Genomic DNA, 24,149 nt, shown 5'->3' with positions numbered 1-24,149 from the left:
CACTACTGCAGAAGAATACATCCACTGAAAAAAAGGGTTGCAAGTATACGCTTGCTGTGAGAATATCATCCATCTTTAGCTTGGCCAACCTTTCATGCTATTATAATTAATATAAAAATATTTTTAAAAATAATTTCTAATCAACTAGGTAGCTCTGTACAATAGTACCCCTCATACCTTAGTAAAAACCATACTGCAAAATTTACAATGTGATACATAACATGCTGTCCAAATTATAATTCTCAATTTTCTCTCTTGGAAAGGGGGAGAGTGTTTTATAAGATAAGATAAAAAAGTTACGTTATTTTCTTTAAAGGTGAAAATGGAAATTTCAAAGGTACTTTGCCTGAAAAAGTTAGGAGAATGGTTATTTATGAAAAAAAAAAAAATCTTAATATGCATAGGAAATTTAATCTCCATTTATATATATATTATATAAAATAACATTCATGTTTACTGTGTTCAACAAAACATAGCTGGACAATAATACACATTTTACTCTAATTGATGTCTCACGTATTGGTAGCTATCCCTAAAACCTTATTGTAATACTCTGGTTTCGACAAGCTTTCTACAAGAAACGCGCCAAGGTCTTCTTTCGAAATTTGACGCCCTGGACTTGCATCTTCTTTCACTGTGTATTTGCTACTTGGATTATCTGCAAACAAACAATAATACATGCAGCTGGTAGCATAAAATAATAATAAAACTTTAACCTGACCTTGTACCATTCGTCTATACCATTCAGTAAATTTGTGTAGAGAACATACTGGCCAATTTGTGAAAATTTCAATATTGCTTGTAATTCTAAGGCTGTGATCATAATCACTTCACAGAACAAGTAGGAAATTTCAGGCATTCTGCAGGACATGAAAGTTCTGAAAGTAACATAATAATAACAGTGTCAGAAGTCATGAAACTCCTCATTTTCATGAGTCTTTTACTAACTTGCACTTATTTTCTTAAAGGCTCACTTCAGTTAAGTCATACATTAATATAAACAGTTGGAATCTGTTCACTTAAATCAAGGGGAAATTATTTGTGAAAAAGTTTTATCTTTATATTTTAATAATTAGCATTCATTTTCAAATGAAAAGATAACATTCCTAGCAAACAACTGTGCTTTACTACACACTTAACTGGCCAGGTCTTTACACTTGCAGCGAGCCATTTTTTGTCAGTCACATTGTAAAGCCAGCGCAAAGTAAATTTTTTTAACAAAGTAAATCAAAGCTTACCGGAAATGTGTGGTGGCAAGACAGCAATCCACTTTAGCCCGCTGGCCTTTAAGGCATCAAACATTCTCTTGTGGTCAGCATTGACGTTACGAAACACAGCCGGGACTTTGTCGTCTTCGAAGAATAGAAATGCTGTCATAAGAATTATACCACCATTAGAGAGGCTATTATATAGTAAATTAACCCTAGAATAACTCTAAAATAAATTCCTATACCAACTAACATAAACTATTTAAGGTTTGGATTCCAAGAGAAAAATAATTTATAAGAATTTACAAAAATTAAGCATGATATGTAATACAGCAGCCATATGTATTTAATGCTAGGGATGTGCATGAATTCAAACAAACCAAAAAAATATTTTTTTTTGACTTCAGGACTGTTCGGAATATTTTAAGATTTCCAAATTTTTTTTAAAAAGACCAGAGAGCCTTAAACGCTGGATTTAACATTTGTCCCAAGCCATAAATAACATCCGCGGTAGCAGCTAACTGTATGTTACCAGCAAGAGACGCAATCAAGCTGTTAAAAAGGGATTAGAACTGTCAGTATGTTTTTCTAATGAACGAACGGATGCAATCCCACCCTCAACCCTTAGCACAGTAACTACAAGCCATCACCCCTCCCCCCCATATTTTATCTTGACAGCTCAGGCAATTATCTTCTCATGCCTAGTTAACAATATAAAAGGGTCGACTCCTGTCGTAAGGAGGCTAAAAATAAATACCTTGGCATGTTTTACACAAGTTGCACGCATTGGAGAAATAAAAGAAAACGAGCTAAGTTTTTACTACAAAATGTTAAATATAAGGCGAGACTTTATCGACAGGAGCTACAGCCAACACTTAGATTTTGGAAGCTGGATATTCTTCTAAAATAAAAGTGTAAATGAACAAAGAATCATCCCTCCCAACCAGATATACATAGGATCACTCTCCCCCCCCCCCCTCCCCAACTAACTATACTCTTCTAAAGGAGATAAAATTATATCAACAAACAGGGATCCTTGCACGACTATTTTGGTCATCTTAATAAATATTAAGCTTCAGTTGTTTAGAGCTCCACACTACCTGTATGCCATCTCAATCTTTGCAACTACTTTTACAATGCAGACCTTTCAAATGTAACTATGTACATAAGTTAATGTATCCAAATATATTAAATTATCTTCAACTTTGTCTTTGGCAAAAACTTAAATCTTTGTCTTAGGTTTTGATTTGAATTTTTTTAAAAAAATGGTCTTTGCACACCTCTATTCAATGTACACATTCAATCTAAACATTTCACATTAAGAAACACAACTATACCTGAAAGACACACTGACACCATGTCCACTTGCAGACACTTCATTGCTGAGATAATGTTCTTCATCCCATCTGACATTGCTGTAGTCGGTGCTGTACAAGTAACAACCACCATAACATAAACTTGCGATATATATTAATAACTTTAAAAAGTAGCACACATTGTTTCAGTATTTAACTGTAGAAGTTGTTTCATAGTCTTATCCACTATCCTAATTTTACAAAGCAAAATTCTATCAAACAACAAAAGCAATTTCAGCTATTTGTACATGTTTTCAAGTTTTGATATTAAGTAATACTGTCTTTCACAGTTGGTAACACTGTTAAAAGTACTTTAAATCAATATTTGCACACACCACACACAAACAGATATATATATATATATATATATATATATATATATATATATATATATAAACACAAAAAAATACAACACTCCATGCAAACCTCAAGATAACTAGAATATTTTATGACAGCTTCTTTTCTTTCAAAAAACCTGTAAAAAAAAACTTTTTAAAAAAAATGCAGTTCAACACAAATACAAGAAATTATTTAAAAATATATTTAAGTTTTCATGATGTACAGGCCTAAACAGTATACGTGTAATGTTCACTCACATAAATCATTTCTGGTTCCAAGTGCTACGACGACTGCATCGGAGCCCTCCACAGTGCGCTTAACATCATCTGCTTTCGTAGCATCGCCTTGTTCAATGGCGACTTGTGTCCGTAACTCCTCGGGCATTTTGGATGGGTCACGCAGCAAAGCCCGCACTTTAAAACCTAGCAACAAAGCCAAACAAAAATTATTTGGTGGATCTTAACAGATTGCCTTTCAACTACTACAAAAAAAAAAAAAAAAACTCCTTTTGTGGTTACTGTAGTTAACTTGGCATTCTACACGTTGAGCCTAAAGGCGAGGCTACACTACGTTCGCTGCAACAGGTGGCCACACAGGACAGTCTAAGTTTGCGATGTCGTAAAGACACATGCCGTGGGATTCAGGTGATGATCTCGAAGTTGATGGTATTCTGCTGGCTCCAGCAGTGTGCAAACGTAAAAAATAAATGGGTTCATGAAGTCAATTCAAAAAGCAAATAATTTGGAGAATTTGATCAAGCAGGGGCATGAGGGCAAACAATGAATATAGGTAACTCAGTTTGATAGCATTTTATTTGTCATCAAGAATAAAATTGAGAAGAAAAAGCTAAATTACAGGGAAAGCATTTTAGCAGAAGGACAATCAACTACTTGCTTGAGGTCAGCAACAATTATTTCATGACGTGTAATTCTTTAACGATTGTCAAAAAAATAAAAGGAAAATTAAGATCAATGGGAATTAATACCAATTATTATTTCCTTAATAACATCTTAAGAAATCAAATCCCAAGCATTATCTTGCATATATTGCTTTCTATATTATTCTATACATTTATTCCATTAACATGGATATTTTTGAACTTCAGTGAACTTTTCCATCGACATGATAAAAATTTGTACAGTACAATTCCGTGCGAAAACAGATGTTTTTGTTTATCTGTAAAATACTTTAAATGGTTGCTTTGGAATCACAACATAGCGTAGCAACTGAATACTTCCGAAGTTCACCTAAGGTTACATAACTCAGTAGCACATATTATTGGATAAGTACATGCATGAAAGATGTCCATGTTGTCTTTCATCTTTCATAGACTTACGTGAAGGAGAAATTAAAGAATAACAAAGCTATATTAGAAACACTTAAAAGTGTGGACGGTTGATTAGGTTAGTAGAGCTGTATTAAAAAACTGTGAAATTGTGGGGACAGGTGGTTAGGTCAGGATAGCTATATCGGAAATTCATAATTCCTAAGCAACTATTAAAAATATTTTTAATGTAGCTATACTAACCTAACTAACTATCCACAATGTTTTAAAGTAGTAGGTATTTTTAATGAAGCTAACCTAACCTAATTGACCATTCTCAATATTTGACTTAATTTCTCCAAAACATAAACACACCGACCCACTGGAAAACAAAAATTGCGGTGGCCGCGTCTATGCACAGGTATTGTAACACAATTTACGAATAGTGATTTCTCAGAAACCAGTAGGAATTTAGAAACACTGTTTTTAGGGTAAATAAAGGTTCAAAAAAAATATTTTCCAAATTTTATTATTTCAATTACGGAAAAGCCACAATGCAAGAATTTTACCTTGTATTATAATTCAGAGTGGAGACACTTGTTTTTTGCCACTTAATCTTGCACTAGCGCCTGCTATCAGAACTACATGGCATTTGAATTTGTGATGTTCAGTTGATCAGTAGTCAGATAATCAATGTTGTATTTTAATTATTTGGTGAAATGATCTGCTGGTATCTAGATTGTTAATTGCCTTTGAATACAGCTGCAAAAAGGCAAGCCAAAACATCTGGCAATCCATCATGCAACAGACATTGTCTCAAGCCAGAAACCAAGAATTAGTGGTAGTTACAAATTCTGCAGTCATTGCAAAGGTATTGTAAATGGTTTAAAAGAAATTTGATTTAGAACAATTACCTTTGGTTGTTATCTGCTATTTTCAAACTGTCAGCAAAATATTAATCAGCAAAATTTTTGCCAGTCTAATTGTCTCATGATAACTCACTAAAAGTTAGAGGTGGGTCGCAGAGTATCAACCTGCTACTTTGTAACTGATACACACCTGTATCAGGTACTGCAAACGAGTACACTATTCAAGAATTAAGTACTTTATTATCAGTTTAGAATTCACCTGGAACAACACCACGGCCAATGTGCGCAGAACCCGATCGCAGATGACGGTCACTTGGGCAGAGCTTGTGAAAGGGGAGGGAGCGGCATGACAAATAAGGGATAAAGAAGGGAAAGAATGTAGGGGAGGAAGCACAGGGGAAGGCGTTGAAGGAGAGGCGCATAGCGAAATTGTTACGAGTCGTTTTGTTTATTGTCCCACATCAAAGTATGCTTAGTGCACAGTGCGTGCTTCTTGCGAAGACTGAATATTCTAGCTAGTACGCTAATAGCGATACAAGACCAAGGACACTGGTTCTAGATCCATCATCCTTAGGTGATAGATATGTAGATGTATGATCTAGGGAGCAAAGCTAAAACACAGTCTCGTTCAATGATAAAACTAATGAAATTTTAATATTAAAAAGTACATTAATAAAAGATATAATATTTATATTTGTGCGCCTAACAGCTATGAAAATGCAAATAAATTCTCAGTTGACTCTAATAACAGATGTAGGTAATCAAGATATGGACTTTCTTTTTTCGAAAAATATTAGTAACTAAATAGTGTTTTCATACATTAAAAGTTTACGATTTTATCAAAAATTAAAAATAAAAAAAAACAGATAGGTACATTAGTGAGCATACTATATCAATAGACATTTGAGTTACATCAGGCAGATAGCAGTGCCAATATCGATAAAAAAAAACACTTTGCAAGTTCAGTTACTATTTAACAAATAAGTATTGCATTATTTTCTTAACTTTCTCGCTTGATGTTCGGGAACGTTGATCAGACACAATAATTCCAGTTTTTGAGAACAATCGTTCACAAGGAACAGAGATAGCAACTGTAGCAAACTTCTCTAGGACTACTCTCTTGAGATGTGGGTAGTTACGAGTGTCGATCATCGCTCATACTTCTGGACAGTGATAGTGATGTTAAACTATCTTGATTATGATCAGGTAACAGTACAGTTGGATGTTTACGTTTCAAATGTTTCTTCAGATTAGTCGATGATGATTTATAACTTAGTTTTTGTTTACACAAATTACACTTAGCAAACTCATTATTTTCCGTGAAAAAATTCCACTCAAATTAAGTCTTTTTCCTGCACTTATCCATTCCTTATTTCACTATAAAGATACTAACTACAAAGCATGACAGCCCGCAACAATGTGCGTGGTAATACACGGCCAGGACGAACTGCAGTGAATGTTGAACTAATTGATACTGGCTGTATTAGGCGGGCATGAGCGTAACAGAGGTAGAGAATTACCGGGCGTGATAAATAATGTATCAGATTCTCCTTACGGTCGCGCGGTCTGCGTACGCGGAGTTTTTTTTTTTTCCCTCTCTCTCTCTCTTCTGTTGGAGAGAAGTAAGAACAGGGACGGGAGGTTGGAAGAGAGTGAGAAGTACTCCTTTAATGTTGGAAAGGGGGGAATGAAGTATTTCTGGACAGGGGGGGGGGGGGAGGGGCTGCAGATTACGAAAGGCGTGGAAAGAGAACACCAATACCTTTTTACGCTGGTGATGATGGCACGGAGGATGTGTAACCTGTAACGAGAATGCTGATACCTTGTTGCTTCCTGGAATCGCTAATGCTCTAGTTGATTCAGAAGTATCAGCTACTTGTAACTAGTACATTACTGTATCAGTAAAAGGTTGGAACAGATACCGAAAATTGCTGTAACAACCCACCTCTACTAAAAGTTCATTTACTGCATTTCCACATCACATAAGAACTTTAACAATAATAATAAAAATTATATGGCATCTGTATGGTAATTTCTGAAGGAGAGCCACTTTACTAAAAAATAATTTTAAAAATCCCTTAATTCTTAATGGTTTTGAATCATTTCCTAAAATGACATTTCTCATAAAACGTGTGACCCATTAGTTTCACACACTAGTCTGGATAAAAACAGCTTTATCGGGACAGTTAGCCAAAATAAGTAATGCCGAAAAGCAGTATTCTACCACTTTATGTTTCAATTAGCCACCAACAAATAATCACCCAACTGAAAAAAAAGTTTAATATTGACAAGGTACCTTGGGCTAATGCCTTCTTCGTGACCTCTAGCCCCACGTTGCCTGAAGCGCCAAAAATTGCTAACACAGTCATTTTTCTTGTGACTTTATTTCAGAATAGTTGTACATACATACAAGACGCTCATAAACTCAACTGTCAGCATGACCACAGCATAGAATGAATCGCTAAAATTGGCTGCAACTTGACGTTAAATTAACGCGTTGTTTATCAGAATACGCAGGTAGTCGATATATGAGCTGTGAATGTTCCGACATTCATCAAAAATTACTACCACAGAATGATATCTAATTTTTGCTGAAAAATCTTCTCTTATGCTTGTTGCAACTACTGTATAAGTTGCTTTCCCGTTTATACTATCACCAGATGTGATCATTAACGAGTGTTCCTTTAAATTAAAAACATGTAACAAAATCCTCTCTTCATTGTAACAACCACACTTTGTGATACTAACCTAGCATTTGTGTACATTAGTATTAACAACCTCAGAATGTAGCAAACACAGTAGAACGGAAAGGTCTAGATACAAGGATGGAAGAGGTGCGAAATGAGGTCAGGAGTTTGATGGGAAGGACAGTGGTGTATCCAGAGGGGGAACATGAGGGTAATACACCTCCCCCATACCCTTAAATATATTCCGATTTTTTACTAATTCCTTATCATAGTTTACCAAAATTACAAAAGTATTATTTTACTGCAGTGATATATATCATAGGTTTTTGAATCACAAGTAAAATTTACTAAATATTTAAATTATAAATATACTAAAATTTAATTCCCCCCCCCCCCCCCTAACTTTAGTAAAGTAGACTGATGAACCTACAGGATACGCCCTTAGAGGTTGAAGACATCTAAGCCAGATGGAATAGGGAACAGTCACCTTAAGTTGGGTAGTGAGTAGGTATGTAGATACTTAACGGTGATGTTAAAACAATCCCTGAAGGAAGGAAAGTAGCCAAATAAATGGAAAGAGGTGGTAGTGGTACCAGTTTACACGGAAGGAAGGGATGATACAAACCCGGCCAACTACAGACCAGTAAGCCTGACAATTTGTAGGGAAAGTAATGAAGAAGCTTTAAGGTAGGTACATGCTGAGAGTAATGTTTGATCTAGGTTGGGTGGACGATAAACAGCATGGATTCAGGAGAAGGTTGTCGTGTGAAACACATATGGTGGGGATTAGGGGAAAGCAGGTGAATGCAATCTTAATAGAATTTGAAAGGCCATTCGATTGAGTACCACACAAGAGGCTTTCGGAAAAGGTAGAGATGTTGGTGGATGATGAGAGAGAAGTTAGTTGAGTAGGAGAATTCTTGAGAGATTGAAGGTAGAGGGTGAGGGTGGGTGAGGAACGGCCATTCTCCAATGGACATGATGCTTAAAATACACTTAGACTAATACACACTAGCAAACTACCTCCGAACATGCGAACTCTTTATTAGGTATTAAACTTCATACAATAATGGCACATGGCCTTAATTTTATGCCACATGGGCTGGACAAAAGCAGGCCTGGAAATTTCTCAGGCCGTATTAAATTAAAAATGGGAATGCTGCACATCTTGCCTAGCCGGTGGCCCTGTGCGGGCTAAACTGCAAATGCCTTGCGTGGCGAAGATCTGTTAATTGAATTCGAGGCTACGATCCGCACCCAGACTGACAACGATTAAATGTACAGATTAAAATAAAACTTCCCACACTTGGGATCACATCATTACGTTAAGCAGCTGGTGAGTTCAGGCCGGCCAAATAAAACCAGCCGTGGGACCGATGCAAAAGGATTTGTAAAACTTACACTATGGCTTGAAGGTGATCGGCGAAACAAAGGTTGAAGGCCCCACAAAGCACGATGTGGCTAGTCTCGATGAGGGGTGGTGATGAACTCCCCGAAATAGAGGAGCGCGAAAACATGCTGTGTGTAAAAGTGAAGCATGCCTGTTCCCAGCTTAGTCTTGGGAAGACAAAGTTGCATATTATTAAAGTCCATCCCTTTGGAAACTTTCATTAACAATTGCAGTCACCCGCGGTCTCGTGATTGAGACCCGGGGCAGTGCTTTTCAGTGGCTCTTAAGGAAATCTCCGGTGGGCGCCAGGTTAATTCGAGGATTAACCGAGGTGGTCGTGGGTTTTTGCACCTGCGTGCACTAGGATCGGCGGCTGTTGATGGTGGAAGGGAGTCCCTGCTTTTAATACGCACTGGCCCTAAACAGTGTAGAGGACTGTTTCCTAACTGTTCAGGGGGCGTCTACGAAATAAAGAAAACTGTATTTAGGTGCTGGTTTTTAATCCGGCATCTCACAAAGTGTGGATGGGCACAAGTTACACAATTAAACTTGACCAACACGCTGACACTACACACACTCGCACTGAATAATTAATTACGTGTTACGTTGCAGCACTTGCAAATAAAATCCCTACAAGAGTTTGAGTGGGTTAACGGCCACTCCCGTGATGAACTGGAACTAGTTTCGTTCCCGGGCTCACCTGTGTGAGTCACGGGCTCACAAAGGTAATATTAAGAGACAAGTCTTTAAGTTTGTAGTCGGCAGGCGTATGCTCGACGAATTATATTAAGTTCTGATCGCGGGAGTCGGCCCAGACTGTAAAGTGACTGCGTCGCGAACCGTTGTTGCGCGACGAGCAAAAATTAACGCGGCCGGGTTAAGCCCTGCACCGGAAAAGGGCACGGGGGCACGCGGGGAGAGGTAAAAGAGGTTTTAATGAATTATGATATTTACCAGTATGAAGAATCAGGAGCACAAAAGTTGAAGTCTCCCCGCGGGATCACACGTCCGCCCCGGCCCGTGAGTAAAACTCTACTGCCGCTTTGTGCCGGCTTGGGAGGGGTGGAAGCGTCATGACGCGCCGAACTTTCTAATGTGCCGTTATTCCAAATTTATAATTATAATTAGACATTTGTAATAGGTGGGGGCCTATTAGGGATTGAAGGAAGACCAGAGCCTGGCTAGGAGTGCGGATTACGTGATTGGAGCAGTAGGGTAATCAAGGTAAAAGGTTTCAGGTACACAGACATTTTATACAAATTCAATATTAATTTAAAATTAATATAACGTCAACATTTCTGACAATGTTGAATACAAAAAGCATGAACAACTTCAATATTAATACACAATAAATATTACATTAACATTTCTGACAAAACGAGTTAATTGACAATTATAATTTGCATGGGTAAGCCGGCTACACAGTGAACGATCCAATCAACGATCGTCAAAAAGGGACATAATTTCCACGTATGAAGTTATATTACAAAAAAATTACATTTACAAAATTACTGCAAAGTGCAGGTACACGGAAGAAAGAAGTTTCATTATTCTTTAAAAAGCATTAACAAACAAATACGTGCGACGATGTCTAAGGGGGAGACAGTTACAAACAGAAAAACGCAAGTTAAGTTAAATTTAAATTTTGACGTCGTACCGACGCTACCTTCAGCCGGTTCTCACCCGATCAGTGACCCTCCCGTTCGGAGCGCCCCCCAACCATATCCGGAACGAGTCAAGTGAGGGATTCGCCACCTGACCTACGTAACAATTAAAACATAAGATTCTAATTACAAGGATATTTTTCAGTGCCATTAAATGAAATTCAGGATCTCATCAGTGTTAATGCTTGTAAACAACAGTCTTCCATGTGACTATATTTTCAAACAGTTAATTATTAGTGATAGAAATATTAAGCCCTCAGCAAACAGTTTCCAGGTACTAATTTTTAATTAAGTACCTGGAAGGATGTATTATATAAAATTATAACTTTAAGATAAAATAAAGGTGTTGGTGCGCGGCACAGGGGCTGGGGGGACGAGTCCTTCTGCCCCCGCGTGGCGGCCATCTTCGGCAGTCTTCGAACACTCGCGGCCGGGGCGGACGTGTGTCCCGTGAGTAGCTTACATTTTAAGTGCACCGATAAGTCTTCATGTTCAGTAAGTAAATATATCACAACCTCGCTTTACTGCTGCTCACGTGTCCCCGGACCATTTTCGGCAGAGCCGGGCCTATCCCGAACGCCTTAACAAACACCCCGCGCAACCGCGTCACGGGTTAACTCACGGTACTGGCCGCCTCCGGTAACCATACCGACCCGCGAGACTGCCGCGGAGATAAGGAAGGGTAGTTTGAGTAACATAATCATGTAGTGCTATGTAGTGATATGTCATAAACGTGTACCAGTGCTGTGTGTCAATCGTGCATAACGGCGCATTATTTAAGTAATTCAGTCCAACTCGTGTGTAATTTCAGTGTCACATGTATAGGTATGCAGTCTCCTACACTGCCTAGGGCGCATCCTGTATCCACTCAGTAAGCCAATCACCACCGTAAGCCGATGTACCTAGCGGGGCACGCTGGGGCAGCGAACCCACGAACCTCCTCACGGTCTAGTTATTCCAAGCTAGCCTGGCGCCCACCGGACAACGAATCTAAAGCTACGCCCTTAGCCCGCTAGGCATTCCCCGTAACTATTCCATAGGGACGGGTGGTGGCAATTTAAAGCAGAAATCCAAACAATTTTTGATGGTGGCGGCCGAAAAGGAATTTAGACAGAACAAATTTAAACTTAACTGATTCTACATTAGGGTGAGGTCCACCGCCTCACTGACGACTCGATTCAACTTACATTTCTCCCCTGAGGTCGCACACGCACGAAGACTAAGTCGAAGCTCTCGGACTACATGCTAGTGAAATTAACAACTGGTCAGCTACTGCTGACAACCAAGCCTCACAAAGGCTACCAATAGAAGAAGACCCTCATCATGTCTGCAGCAGATTTTATAAACTCGCGCCGCAGCGCGCGCATGCGCATATTGAAAGGGTGGGGGAAACGAGTACAAATTGAACAAACACTAGGAGGGGGGCGGGGGAAAGGAGGGAGAAGGATGAAGGGAGCGAAGTGCCGGAGGCCCGCGATGACGCGCACATTTCAAATCGCTACACATTATTATTTCTAGAACCCTCAAAACTTAATGACATCTGTCTGAATTAGTTGACGGAAGGCCTATAATAATAATACATAATAAAATTGAGATTAATAATATTTGAAAATCAAAAGTCAAGCTGGAGACTGTCTGTCACTTGTTGACTACTCCAGTGGCTATTTGCAGGTGAAAACAGGGAGGTGAATTAGGTTGATTTATGCTGTGGTTAATTATTGGCGGAAGGCCGCAAGGGATGTTCCGAACGCTCATTAATTGCGGTTTCCCAGGGGGAAAACCGCTGCACCCCTACGATGCACTTTCACTCTTAAGGGTTGTTTTGTTAATTAAAAATCACTTAATTACTCCCAGTGATTAATGATGTATAAGAACTCTTTGGCGGAGTTGCCATATGGGCATAATATGTGAAAACACTCACCGACGTCGACGGCTCGCTTGACTCACGTGACCTGGGCTAGGGTTGCGTTCCATTAGCGGGGTTTAATACTGGCGGGTGGAGGGCTAGCTTTATGGCCTTCGGACGGACGACGACACAATATATATTATTAACAATACAATATAATTGTTAAAATAACTTAATTATATGAGGAGTAACAATACTGGTCGATTGTATCTTGGTCGGCAATCGACATGCCGGCAGCGATACGTGTTCGTAGTATTGCACTCACTCGCTCCGCGCAGAGAGATCATTTCCGTTTCCACGCAAGTTACACCTTCGCGAGGCGGTGATGTGCCTCAGCGGCCTGTGTGATCGGAGGAAAGAGTGAAATTTTTCCTATTACAATCATATCATCGGAGGTCATGTGTTCATACTGTAAGAAATTGAATCTGAAAATTTTTTTTGGCGTACATTATAAAACAACTGTACTAAAAAATACTCCAGGAGCGTGCTTCTATTATATAGTTTGTAAAGTAGCAAAAATCGGTATAATTTTCAAAATTATAGATTTTTATTTTATTGTTCAAAAACAAAATTTTGCTTAAAAATAAATGAAAAACATATTTTTAATTTAACATAAAAGTACCCAAATTTGTAGTTGTTAAGGGAACCTTCCGATATTTACTTTTAAATTCGGTATGAAGTTTATCGAAGTAGTTATGTATGATAGTCTCGTTTTTATAACACGAAAACAGATTACCTAAGGAACATGGGTTTTGACATGAGGGTTTCTCAGCCTGGTATTAACAAATATAAACTTTCTATAAAAAATGTAGTACTGTTTGGTGTTATGGTTTAAAGTTAGGTTAACGTCAAGAGAGAATGATTGAAGTGACAGCAAAATTAGTAAAAGGTCCTGTATATCTTGCTGGAGAGGCAGTGGAGTGTTATATTACGTTTTTAAATCCTCAAGTGTCAACTCATAAACGGGCTCAAAGTAACAGGTAGGTTTACGTTTCTTAATAAACATATTTTTTAAGCATTAGAATGCAAATGATTTTGTTCTGTGAAATAGTGACGTGATGTACTAAAGAAAATTGAAATAAATGTCTTTACTTTATTTGAATATTATTAAGCTATTAAATTGTGTGCTACAGAATTCTGGTAACAAAATTCTTCAAAAATGAAAATAAAATTCCCAAAATAGTGTTTTTGCTTGGTGCTGATGATATACATTAACGTTTTTTAAATCACGACTCTTGTTAATTTCCATTTTTAATTTAAAAAAATTAAATTCAGATGCCTATGAATGAAAAACCTTAAATTTGCCAGGCTTCTGTTTTATTAGTAAATTTGTAACCAAACTTTCTTTTATTGGGCCACAAAATATGGAACATATTAAATACATTTCATGCTATGAATTTTTTATTTGGTCTGTTACTTGATAAATAATTTAAGTTTAATCATTAACCTGTAATAATTCATATGTAGATAATTTTGCCTTTAATTTCACAATCCCCTTACCCCCCTTCATCCGCCCCCGAATGTGTGCCGTGTATCGTACTTCAAATGGAAGTACATGTCACCTGCCCCCCTGCTACTGGCCCAACGAACTCCCATCACATTTTCTACACATAATGGAGGTGCTACTGTCAGACATCTCATTGCAAGAGAACACATGCTTACACCACTGTAAACATGGTTTTTGCTGGTTGTGACTTAGTTTTCGTTGAAGTGTTTCTCCTGTTTGCAGTGATGTGTTTGAGAACTTGGTGTGGGCGAGTGTCCAGATACACTGCCAGTGCTCCACAAGCAGCAGAGTTGCGTATCCGAGCGCAGACAACGCGTACGCCGCGGAGGAGATATCGACAGCCAACACAGGTACTGCGGCAAGTCTCGGTAGTCGTGATGCAGCAAAGTGCTGCACTGGTAAGGACACTCTAGAGATGACCTGGGTTCGAATCCTGACTAGGCTATCCAGATTTCATATTTCCTTGGCATCCCAAAAATCACTCCATACTATAGGACATTACGCGTACCTTTCCTTCTTTTAGACATCTGTTACCATCTGTAATGACCTTACTGTTGAAAATACATTAAGCATAAATTAAAACAACTGCTGGCTTCAACTTGGACCTTCATCTTTTTTTTGGGGTACAAGGTTTGAATTCCTGCAGCATTTGACTGATCTTCATTGAAGGGCCAGTGCTTCCGAAAAGAAGTCATTGCTAAAGAAGTGCTCAGCCACCAGTATACCAACCTAAATGAATATCCACTATGTGCAAGTGAAGAAATTCCATACACTCAATTAATTTTCTGAGTTATTTATAGAAAATAATTTAACATAAATTGTTTGTAGTGAACTTCCACGTTAGGTACTAACTATTGAAGACAATATTTTGTATTGCATCAACTTCTGTTGTTTCTAAACAAGTTTCTTTGCTTCTGTTTAAAGCTGACAACGTAGTGAGATAAAGATCTGAAGCTGAGTATGGTGTTTTCACGAGGAATGTGTTTTTTCACGTGTTATCCGACAAGTGGGTAAAATGATTAATGGGCTGACTGCCTGGTTGTGTTGTTGCATATTCCTCGCTCTGTAAAGTTCAGCTGTGGTCAGGCTCATTTTATTGTGTTATGCATCTCTCCATATCTTTTTTCATTTAAAAAGTATTAAAATAATATTTCCGTGTTACAATAACAATATGTGTATGGAATGGGTAATTTCTATGGGAAAAAAGGTCAAGCTTCTTTTTTTTTTTGTCCTGGATGATTCACAAGAAGTTACCGCCACTAATATGTACCTAATTTGGAGCAAAATGTAATTATTATATAAATGTGGGTCATATTCACAATATTAATGGAGGAAATAGGCTACATCACAATGAACAGCATACTGTGTATGGGAATGGATGAAGGGTAATTTTTTCAGACAGACACTTACCATGCATGCCACTACAGTAAACGAAGACACCCACGTGCAGTCGCGTAGAGCAACACGTGTGATATATGAGCATGCGAAGAAGTATATCGAAGTAGACTGAAACATTTTTAAACATTTCATGTAAGTTTGTTACACACAGGTGGTATGGTCAACTGTAAACAATATAGTGTGATAATACATCACTGTTCCTACCTCTTTATTAGTCATTTTTCAAAATTTTCTAACCACTATGTAAACGTTGGGAATAACACCCACTTTTATATGACATATTTTGCTGTAAATTATGTAATGGATAAGCCCTGTGAGTGGCATCACATCACATATGTATAGTTTTCATTGCTGTGGTGACTTACGCGGTAGGTATGATTGTTGGTTGATATTGGTTATGCGCATTTGTGTTCCATAAGCAGACACCTCGTTTGCACCTTGCCGAGGGGAGAGAGGTCATGTGGTACTATCAACCAAGCCAAAGATACTTTTTTGTGACCTCCGGCTGTCCACAGGAGAGAGCAAGTCTTGTAAGTATACGTAACGTCTCTGGATCAAGAAATCATCCAAAGTGTTACAAATTTTCTTAATTTAGGAGTATCAATAGATTTTTGAACAATTGTTAGCCTCAATTTATACTTAAGCGAACTGTGTTAACTTGTAAATAGGAAAACAAAAAGAGTGAAACTGTTTTTGGAATATATTCCTTCTCACTCAGTATTTTCATACAAACAACACATGACTTGCTAGAGTCTACATGGATTATGTTCTGGTTGTTTAATGTTTATGTACCTATGTAAAATTCACCTGCAAACTGAAATCCATGTATCTGTTACATTTTTCAAGGAACCTGGAATGTTATTATTACAAAATCGAGTAAGCACATGCTCGGAGCAATTTGCGCCACATAAGAATTATATGGGGCCATGAAAAGTTGGTGTGAAATGCAGGAACGAGTATTTTTGATGTCATTGACTTGATAATTATTCAATTAGCAACACCAAATAAATGCTAGATCATGGAATGTTGTGAATAATTCTCTGACTGTCACTCTGTTGTAATAGCGTAATAGCACTTATTATTAGTCTGTTGTACTGGCTAGTGTATCGTAACGCTTGCGATGTTTGTCGTGTTTCAGACATGTACTCGGAAGTCCTCCCAAGCGAGGCTCCGCCGTCGTACAGAGGACAGGCCGTCAAGTATTCGTACAAGGTAACCATTGGCACCCAGCGAGTCAACAGTCTCATCAAGCTGCTGCGCGTCCCCATTCGCGTACTCGTGGTCAGTGGTGAGTCCCTGCTCACCGCAGGCTCATTCAGTGAGAGCTGAATATTGTATTGGAGGTGGTGATGAAGAAGAAATATGTAGAAATTCTCTGTGTTGCAGAGTTTAGACATGCATCGACTATGTCTTTGTAAAAAGTCATACCTCCGGCTAGCTCAAAACGGAAATAACAATATTAACACAATATTCATAAAAAAAAAAAAAAAACCATCAACTTGTGCACAAAATAAATTAGCCACTAGATTCATAACATTAAAAAAAAATTTTAGATATTTTTCTAGAAATAAAAAATACCCTTAAAACAATATTAAACATCTACAAATAAATTATTCTAATAAGATGATTTACCACTATTACAAAAACAGCAAAACTTATGTTAAAACTTTTGGCACAGTCACATTCTAAGTCATCAGATAAGAATATAGATATATAGGTATGCACATGACACGGTGCTAGTAGTAATTTTTTGTTATCAGTGTTGCCAATAACTGTTGACTCATACTAAGCTTTTGATTGATCATTTGTGTGTCATGACTATAGACAAAATTTTTTAGTTTTATTTTTAGTTTAATTTTGTTTTTAAAATGTAAGAGTTCTGTCTGTTGGGTTTATTTTTATTAATACTGTTTATTTATACAGATGGTCCAATACTAAACACAAACATTAAATTATATCCTATGCTGTTTTCACGCAAACACATAATTTTTTTATATAACCTGCATTAAAAAATATAATATTGGTAGGATCATGCAGATTTCACGAAAAGATTTCGAGACTAGCAAAAAGTTAAAAAACTGTAGCATTATCTGTGTTTCATGATTGGGTGAGTTTCTATTGTTTCAACACCAATCACAGTAATTCAGTGCGGAAGCAAACGCGTCCTGAGTGGCTCGGTCAAATAAGGCAACGACGTCTCTCGCAGACGGCCGCCAATCACAAGAAATAAACCGCTGGTGCGCGTAAACCTTGTTTCAGTCTAATAGGCGTTCAGATTTATTCGCGAAAAGTACATGGCCCTAAATATTGGTTACGTGATTGGGAAAATTATTCAGGAAAAAAATAAGAGCATGAATTAGTGTATTATTAGGTAGTACCTATCAGAATCTGTAATTTTAAAAAAAAAATGGTAATAAGCAGTAACATCAATGGGGGTGGAACGTAATAAATTGTCATAATTCACTTTTTTTTTTTTGTTACATAAGTCATTCTTAAAGTTTTGAGTAAAAATATTTTTTATATTTAGTTTTATTTCATGATTTAACTTGCATTTAAGCGGTATACAGTGTATTAACGTGTATTTAGGTGTTATGGAAATATTTGCCTTGAAAACTTGTCCCTAATGGTGAGCTGGCAGCATACTTGTAGACAGTTTCAAAAACTGCTGGACGAGAGTGTAGGCTCTCACGCACGTCCGCCTGTCCAGGCTTCCCAGACGCCAGCCTGTGTGGCGACAGCGAGGACCTGGCTCCCAGCAACCCGTTCCTGGAGACGCAGCAGAAGGAGACGCCGTTTGATCTGGCGGTCCAGACCCTGCAGGTTCGTAGGCCGCTACTTCATTGGGGCTTTACGTCTCGTCGACAGCGAGGACTCTGTCACGGCCTGCTTCCCAGCAACTGCCTAGAGTGTTTTTTCCAGAAACCATGGAAACACGAAATCAGACTGACCGGACCCAGATTTAAACCCAGGTCCCTAGGAATGCGAGTCAAGCGTGTCACCGTGCTCCTTAACAAGTTGATGAAGTTTTATTCTCTATTTTCTGTTTTTCTAGACTCAACTGTATCCTTTAAAATTTTTAATAATTGTCAAATTTTTAATATTTTTTTTTATATACCTACTTTGGGTCAATACAAAATGGTCTCAATTTATGGTTTTCAGTGCTGATACTTATATCATTTAATTTAATTCCTAGCCAATGAAACATACATATAAAGTGTTATCCTCTCATCTGTCACGCCTTTGCAGAGGTTCATGAAGCTCCAGACTGAAGTGGCATACATGATGCAGTTTACAGGCAGAGAGAGTGGTTTTTAAACTAAGCGGAGGTTCAGAAGACAGTAATTAAGAGCAGTCTAAAGTGCTATAAGTGATGCAGTTTTCAGGCAGAGCAGGTAGTTTATCAACAACTAAGCTGTTCCCAATTGCAAGATACAAGTTGTTTGTAATTATAATGTGACCCCCACTGTTAGTTTCAACAATTTTTGGCTTAAAAAAAAATTCAGTTGGGTTTAGATCTGGCGAGTAAGTAGGGTGGTCAAGCAGTTCAAACTGCAATTCGTAGATTTTCACCATGGCAACTGCTGAGATGTGAGCTGGTGCATTGTCTTTGTGCATTTTTTGTCTCTGCAAATGTGACCTTTTTCTGCAATTTCTGCCTTCAGCTAGTCAAGTAATGATGCGTAGTATACTCCTGTCATGTTTTTCCTTTTTCAAGATGATTGATTAAGACAATTCCAAGGCTATCATAGAAAACATTCATCACCACTTTCCCGCCCAAAGGAACAGTCTTTGCCTTTTGTGTAGCTGATTCCCCCTTTACAGTTTTTGGTGTTGCAAAAGTTTATCGTCACCCAAACTGGTAGGCCATGTTTGAATTCACCTGTCTGAAATATCACTGTGCAGAGTCCCAGTACACAGCGCCCAACTTGTCTTTATTTTAGCGCAGGCGTATTGTCTTTAAAAAAACAAATATTCATAAAAACAGCTCAATACTCAATTTTCCATTTTCACAAAAAAAAAAGTGCATTTACGCATGCAAACGATTGTTAAAAAACAAATGTGTGTCAAAAATGGCTGAAATTTCACAGAGGACATTCAAAGCATAACCAGACAGATTCCCCACGTTGAGGTTGGAAACTTGAGTTGCCCATGTGATTGTAATTATGAAAACTTGGATGACTTTTTACATCCATTATATTACATCTAGTGAATATCTGTTGAAAATATTTGCATGTTGTTAAAATTTCAGTTTTGGCCCTTGAAATTCACTCACATTCTGGGAATAAACAATGTATCGACCAGAAGAAATTATTGATTCTTAATATTTTCTTCTCTATCCGCTAGTGGTGATATGGTGCAATTTATACATAATGAAATCTGCCAGGCTTCACTCCACCGAAGTCACACATTTAACTCTACGCCACATGTATGGTGCTTGGGTCTGATACACACCAGGGAGAAGGGGCGAACATGCAGGGCTTTGAAAGGGTCCTTTAAGGTGTAACCTAGTTTTGAGAGGGAACGGAACATATACTTTAAAATTGTATTGTTCATATACGTACATATTTCATTCGTCATATTACAGTTTAAACTGCAAGACATTGAATTTAAATTATCTTTTTTATTAATTTAAATTGAGTTATTGTCGGGTTTTATTGTATGCATTTGTTAACTCTGTTGCAGAACATGACCGCAAAGAGGAGTCCCAACTTCTACAATGTAACCAACTCGGGGGGAAAAGTTGTGAGGTTCTGTTTGTTCAAACAAGCTTATAAACTTGGTGAAGACATCGTCGGAACGTTCGACTTCAGCGATGCAACCGTAACTTGTGTGCAGGTATTTCTTTGTGACTTTTGAGCATACTGTAATTTTGCATGCAAAATACAAATGTTCATGGTGTTTGTTTTTTGACGTGACAATGTCTAATAAATCGATGAACGCCAGCTGCACGCACAAAAAAGTGTCCCGTTATGCTGTGTCCCGTTACACACACTGTCCTGTTACGCTGTGTCCCATTACGCACATTGTTCCGTTATGCTGTGTCCCATTACGCACATTGTTCCGTTACACTGTGTCTCGTTACTCTCATTGTACGCTTGCGCCGCATCTGTCTATCTTCCACTTGACTGTTTATAAAGTGAAGTGAAAAGTTAATGTGGTTTTCATTGCTTATTACAACAATTTCGGCAATAAAGGTAATTATTCTTGCATTTTAAAAATCTGATTACTAGTATAGTTTCAAGTATTTATTCTTTTATTATTAAAATAAAATGATTCAATTTTATTCATAAAGTATGCAATCATTTCATCAATGTTTTGTTATGACGTCACGTTAAACTATCGTCCGTAAACAGACTTTACAGACAACCAATTTTTTTTGTTTGATGCACATTTTAGGACTGAATCCAGTCTCAAAAAATTGAGCAGCAGACATAACATTATTCGCCTCCAAGTCACATTTACAATTTGTCATCTCCCCAAGGTTAACAGTTCCTCAAGTGATATATCACACCAGGGCTTTGTACATCCTGATTGGCTGCCGAAATAACTTAACAGTTAACTCTACATGATTGTTTATCTGCGCAGTCACGTGCCTACTTGCTGGATTTTCCCATTAACAATTCTAAGAAATAGCAAGAACTTGACTACGTCTCTCACCATTCTTTCTTTGTGAGGTGCTATTTTCTAGAAGCTCGAAGCATAGGAAAGCAGAAATACAGTACTTTAAATTGCAGAAACATAACTTAAAGGCGAAAACGTCAAAATAATTCAAAACCTAAGCATAATAACTCTAATTTGATTATAAAAACAAGGAACCTCATCTGGAATATCTCAAAATAAAAATCTTACCTCTTTTTCAAAATTTACTAAACTCAAATTGGAATATTGCAGTAGAAAAGAAAGAAAGAATGAAAAAAATCTTCATCTCTTCAAGTGGACGTATGGTATGTAATGCTACAACTATTACAATTGGTATTATAATTATTAACTATGTATTTGTGAACGGTTTGTGGTACTAGGAGGCACGTGTGGTTTTTTCGTGTCGCTATTTGACTAGTGTGCTAAATCTTGAAAGTAGCAGGTGGGTAGTATTTCCACGGATGACTGCACAGGTGCTGGTGATCCTTCAGAGCGAGGAGGAGATAGTGCCCGGGTGCAAGCGCTGGGCCAAGCAGGGCCCCGCGGTCGTGTCCTACAACAGGTTCCACGAGGTGTGCCACAGCCTGCGGCACTCCCAGCTCATCCTGCCCATCCCCCTGCACATCACGCCCGCCTTCAGCACCGACCTGGGTACGTGCCACGAGGATTGTCAGCCCTGTGCCAATGTCAGAGGCCCTTTGCTAAAATATAAGGCCCTTTGCGAAGTGTAGGGCCACCACCTCGTGCAACTATGTATTGTCATCTACACTAAAAATGTGTTCATACACGTAACTGAACCTGTACCTTGTTTTTGAATTTTCACATTGAACCGCAGAATGTCTTTAACTTCAGACGGCAAGGTAGTCTGCAGTGTGGATATTTTTTGATTGGTTAATAACTAGCAAAAAAATAAGTCACTAACCACTGCAAAAAATCTAAATAAAAACAAAACCTATTTTTATTTTTAGATGGGGTTAGGATTTAAACTATTATATTATGTGAAATATCTATTGCCATGTACTAAACTGTGTAAAGTATTTGTTAATATCTGACTTTTAAACTACAGTGAAAACCTATTAAGAAAATTTTTCTGGATAATAAGTTTTCGCTGTTAATAAGTCTAAATTTCTCTGTACCTTGATAAACTTTTGAACAGATACTTATTATTTGAATTTGATATTCATACTTGACAATATTTTGATATTGTATCAATATTCATTTTGAAATAAAAATCCGGTATTGGCATGGGCCTAATGATTATTAGTCTTCATAACTTATATATAGGGACAAGATGTTATGGTTTAAGATATTTTGGTATTTTTATTATGTTCATATAAATGGCGTTTTCTTTTTTAAACAAATATGAAACGAAAATATTTCTTGATACTTTTTAACTGACACATTAAGCATTCAAACAATAAAATAATCATAGTAAAAGAAAACATTATTGTGGTTTTTAGTTAAATTTTGTCAAATTGCTGACTGATTACATACATGGTTTTCATTTCAGTACTAAATGTTGTAACTTACATTTTGGTATTGTGGGTTGTAGTGGCATTCTTTGAGGTGTTATTTTGATTTTATCGCAATCCACTGTATAATCTTGTACCTGCTTATATAGAAAAGTTTTAACAAATTTTAATGGCTCATTTGTTGTACAATACAGTTTCTCATTAATTGGGTCTTAATGTTTTGTCATCACTGAGGTAAATTCACACATAAACTCAAGAAAACTGGGGAAAGCATCAGTCATGGCCTATAGTAAGGGTAGCAATGATCCTGGGTAATTCTGTAAAACCACATACAACTAAAATTAGGATGGTTGGACTGGGATTGTAACCCGGGTCCTCTAAGATTGTGTGCAGAGTATCTCACGTCTGTTCAACTTTGCCCCTTGGGTTTCTATTTAAGCAGATGACATTTTAATGGTTCTGGGTATTATTTGTACGCGCACACACTTGAACGGGCTAATGCTAAACTGAAGGTGGTGACTGCAATGTTGACCAAAATGCTCGAGAGAATCGTTCTTCAACCTCGACAACCAAACCTGTTTAGGAGATTATTTTGTACTATGAAAATGGGGTGCAGCATAGAATAGAAGACATCCTAAATGTACAACAACCTCATTAATATTTCTGGGTTAAAAGTACAGATAGTGTGGTGGTGATTCAAGATGTTGGATGGAATCTTGTATATTAAGAAGCGTAACGTGTGGTTCGCAGTCACCCTGAAATGGAGGCTCCACTTTGAGTTTGTGACGAGCGGAAGCAGCGAGGCGCTGCCTGTCCCCGAGCCGGACGCCAACGGGAACGTGTGGCAGGGCCCGGCCACGCTCCACATAGAGACCATGATCTGGAACCTGCCCGTCAAGATCTGCCCCACCGTGCCGTCGCAGGTGTCCCACGGCCTGCAGGCGCAGTCCAAGTACCGCGTCAACATCTGACACTGTTCCCAGCATGCGTCAGTGACAAGAGATGCACAGCAAACATCTTTTATTGTGTGGACTGTTGTTCAGTGACCTGCCAAGCAACCTACGCGACTAGCAGACCTTGCTGGCAAGCACTAACTGGCAGGGTAATACATTTCATGTACTGCTAGTGTAGCAGCCTTTTAACCCTTATATATTTATTTCTATAAGCTTGCTGTATGTTTTGTAAATATGGTTGAGATGGGTTGATGTATTTGTACAGAGAAAAATATATTAATTGCAATGTAATGTCTAGTAACCATATCTGGTATTGCTAATATTATTTTTAAAATTTTCTTATGTCTAATTAACTGTAAACATGAGCATGACAGTTTGGTAAACTAAAATTGTTTTGCAACGGACATATCCGCTGCTTTGAAGTAAGCGCATTTGCTGCTACCAGTACCCCTTTCCCTCACCACCATGTTCCCCTCTCCTGCCTTTTGTGTTTCATT

At 37.9% G+C, this 24,149-nt stretch overlaps 2 protein-coding genes across 4 annotated transcripts; one reads left to right on the top strand and one right to left on the bottom strand.

Annotated features, from left to right (window-relative positions):
• Positions 1–391: 391 nt before the first annotated feature.
• Positions 392–7,792, bottom strand: LOC134535992 (flavin reductase (NADPH)). The gene is made up of 5 exons (XM_063375474.1): positions 7,332–7,792; positions 3,160–3,324; positions 2,546–2,635; positions 1,239–1,370; positions 392–658 (listed from the first exon to the last, which is right to left on the bottom strand). The coding sequence occupies exons 1-5, from the start codon at positions 7,402–7,404 to the stop codon at positions 513–515; spliced, it is 606 nt and encodes a 201-aa protein (XP_063231544.1). The 5' UTR covers positions 7,405–7,792; the 3' UTR covers positions 392–512.
• A 5,549-nt stretch (positions 7,793–13,341) lies between these two features.
• Positions 13,342–23,943, top strand: LOC134535990 (RAB6A-GEF complex partner protein 2). 3 transcript variants are annotated; one of them, XM_063375472.1, is made up of 8 exons: positions 13,342–13,662; positions 14,412–14,539; positions 16,010–16,117; positions 16,726–16,875; positions 18,295–18,407; positions 20,271–20,423; positions 21,701–21,878; positions 23,450–23,943. In XM_063375472.1, the coding sequence occupies exons 1-8, from the start codon at positions 13,541–13,543 to the stop codon at positions 23,668–23,670; spliced, it is 1,173 nt and encodes a 390-aa protein (XP_063231542.1). In that variant the 5' UTR covers positions 13,342–13,540; the 3' UTR covers positions 23,671–23,943. The 3 variants fall into 3 exon arrangements, with proteins under 3 accessions (XP_063231542.1, XP_063231541.1, XP_063231540.1); XM_063375471.1 differs by having other exon boundaries at positions 16,007–16,117; XM_063375470.1 differs by having other exon boundaries at positions 13,404–13,662; positions 14,412–14,587.
• Positions 23,944–24,149: the final 206 nt, after the last annotated feature.

Source organism: Bacillus rossius, chromosome 10 (genome assembly GCF_032445375.1).
Source record: "Bacillus rossius redtenbacheri isolate Brsri chromosome 10, Brsri_v3, whole genome shotgun sequence".
NCBI classification, from domain to species: domain Eukaryota; kingdom Metazoa; phylum Arthropoda; class Insecta; order Phasmatodea; family Bacillidae; genus Bacillus; species Bacillus rossius.
This window is presented reverse-complemented; position numbering and strand designations above follow the sequence as displayed.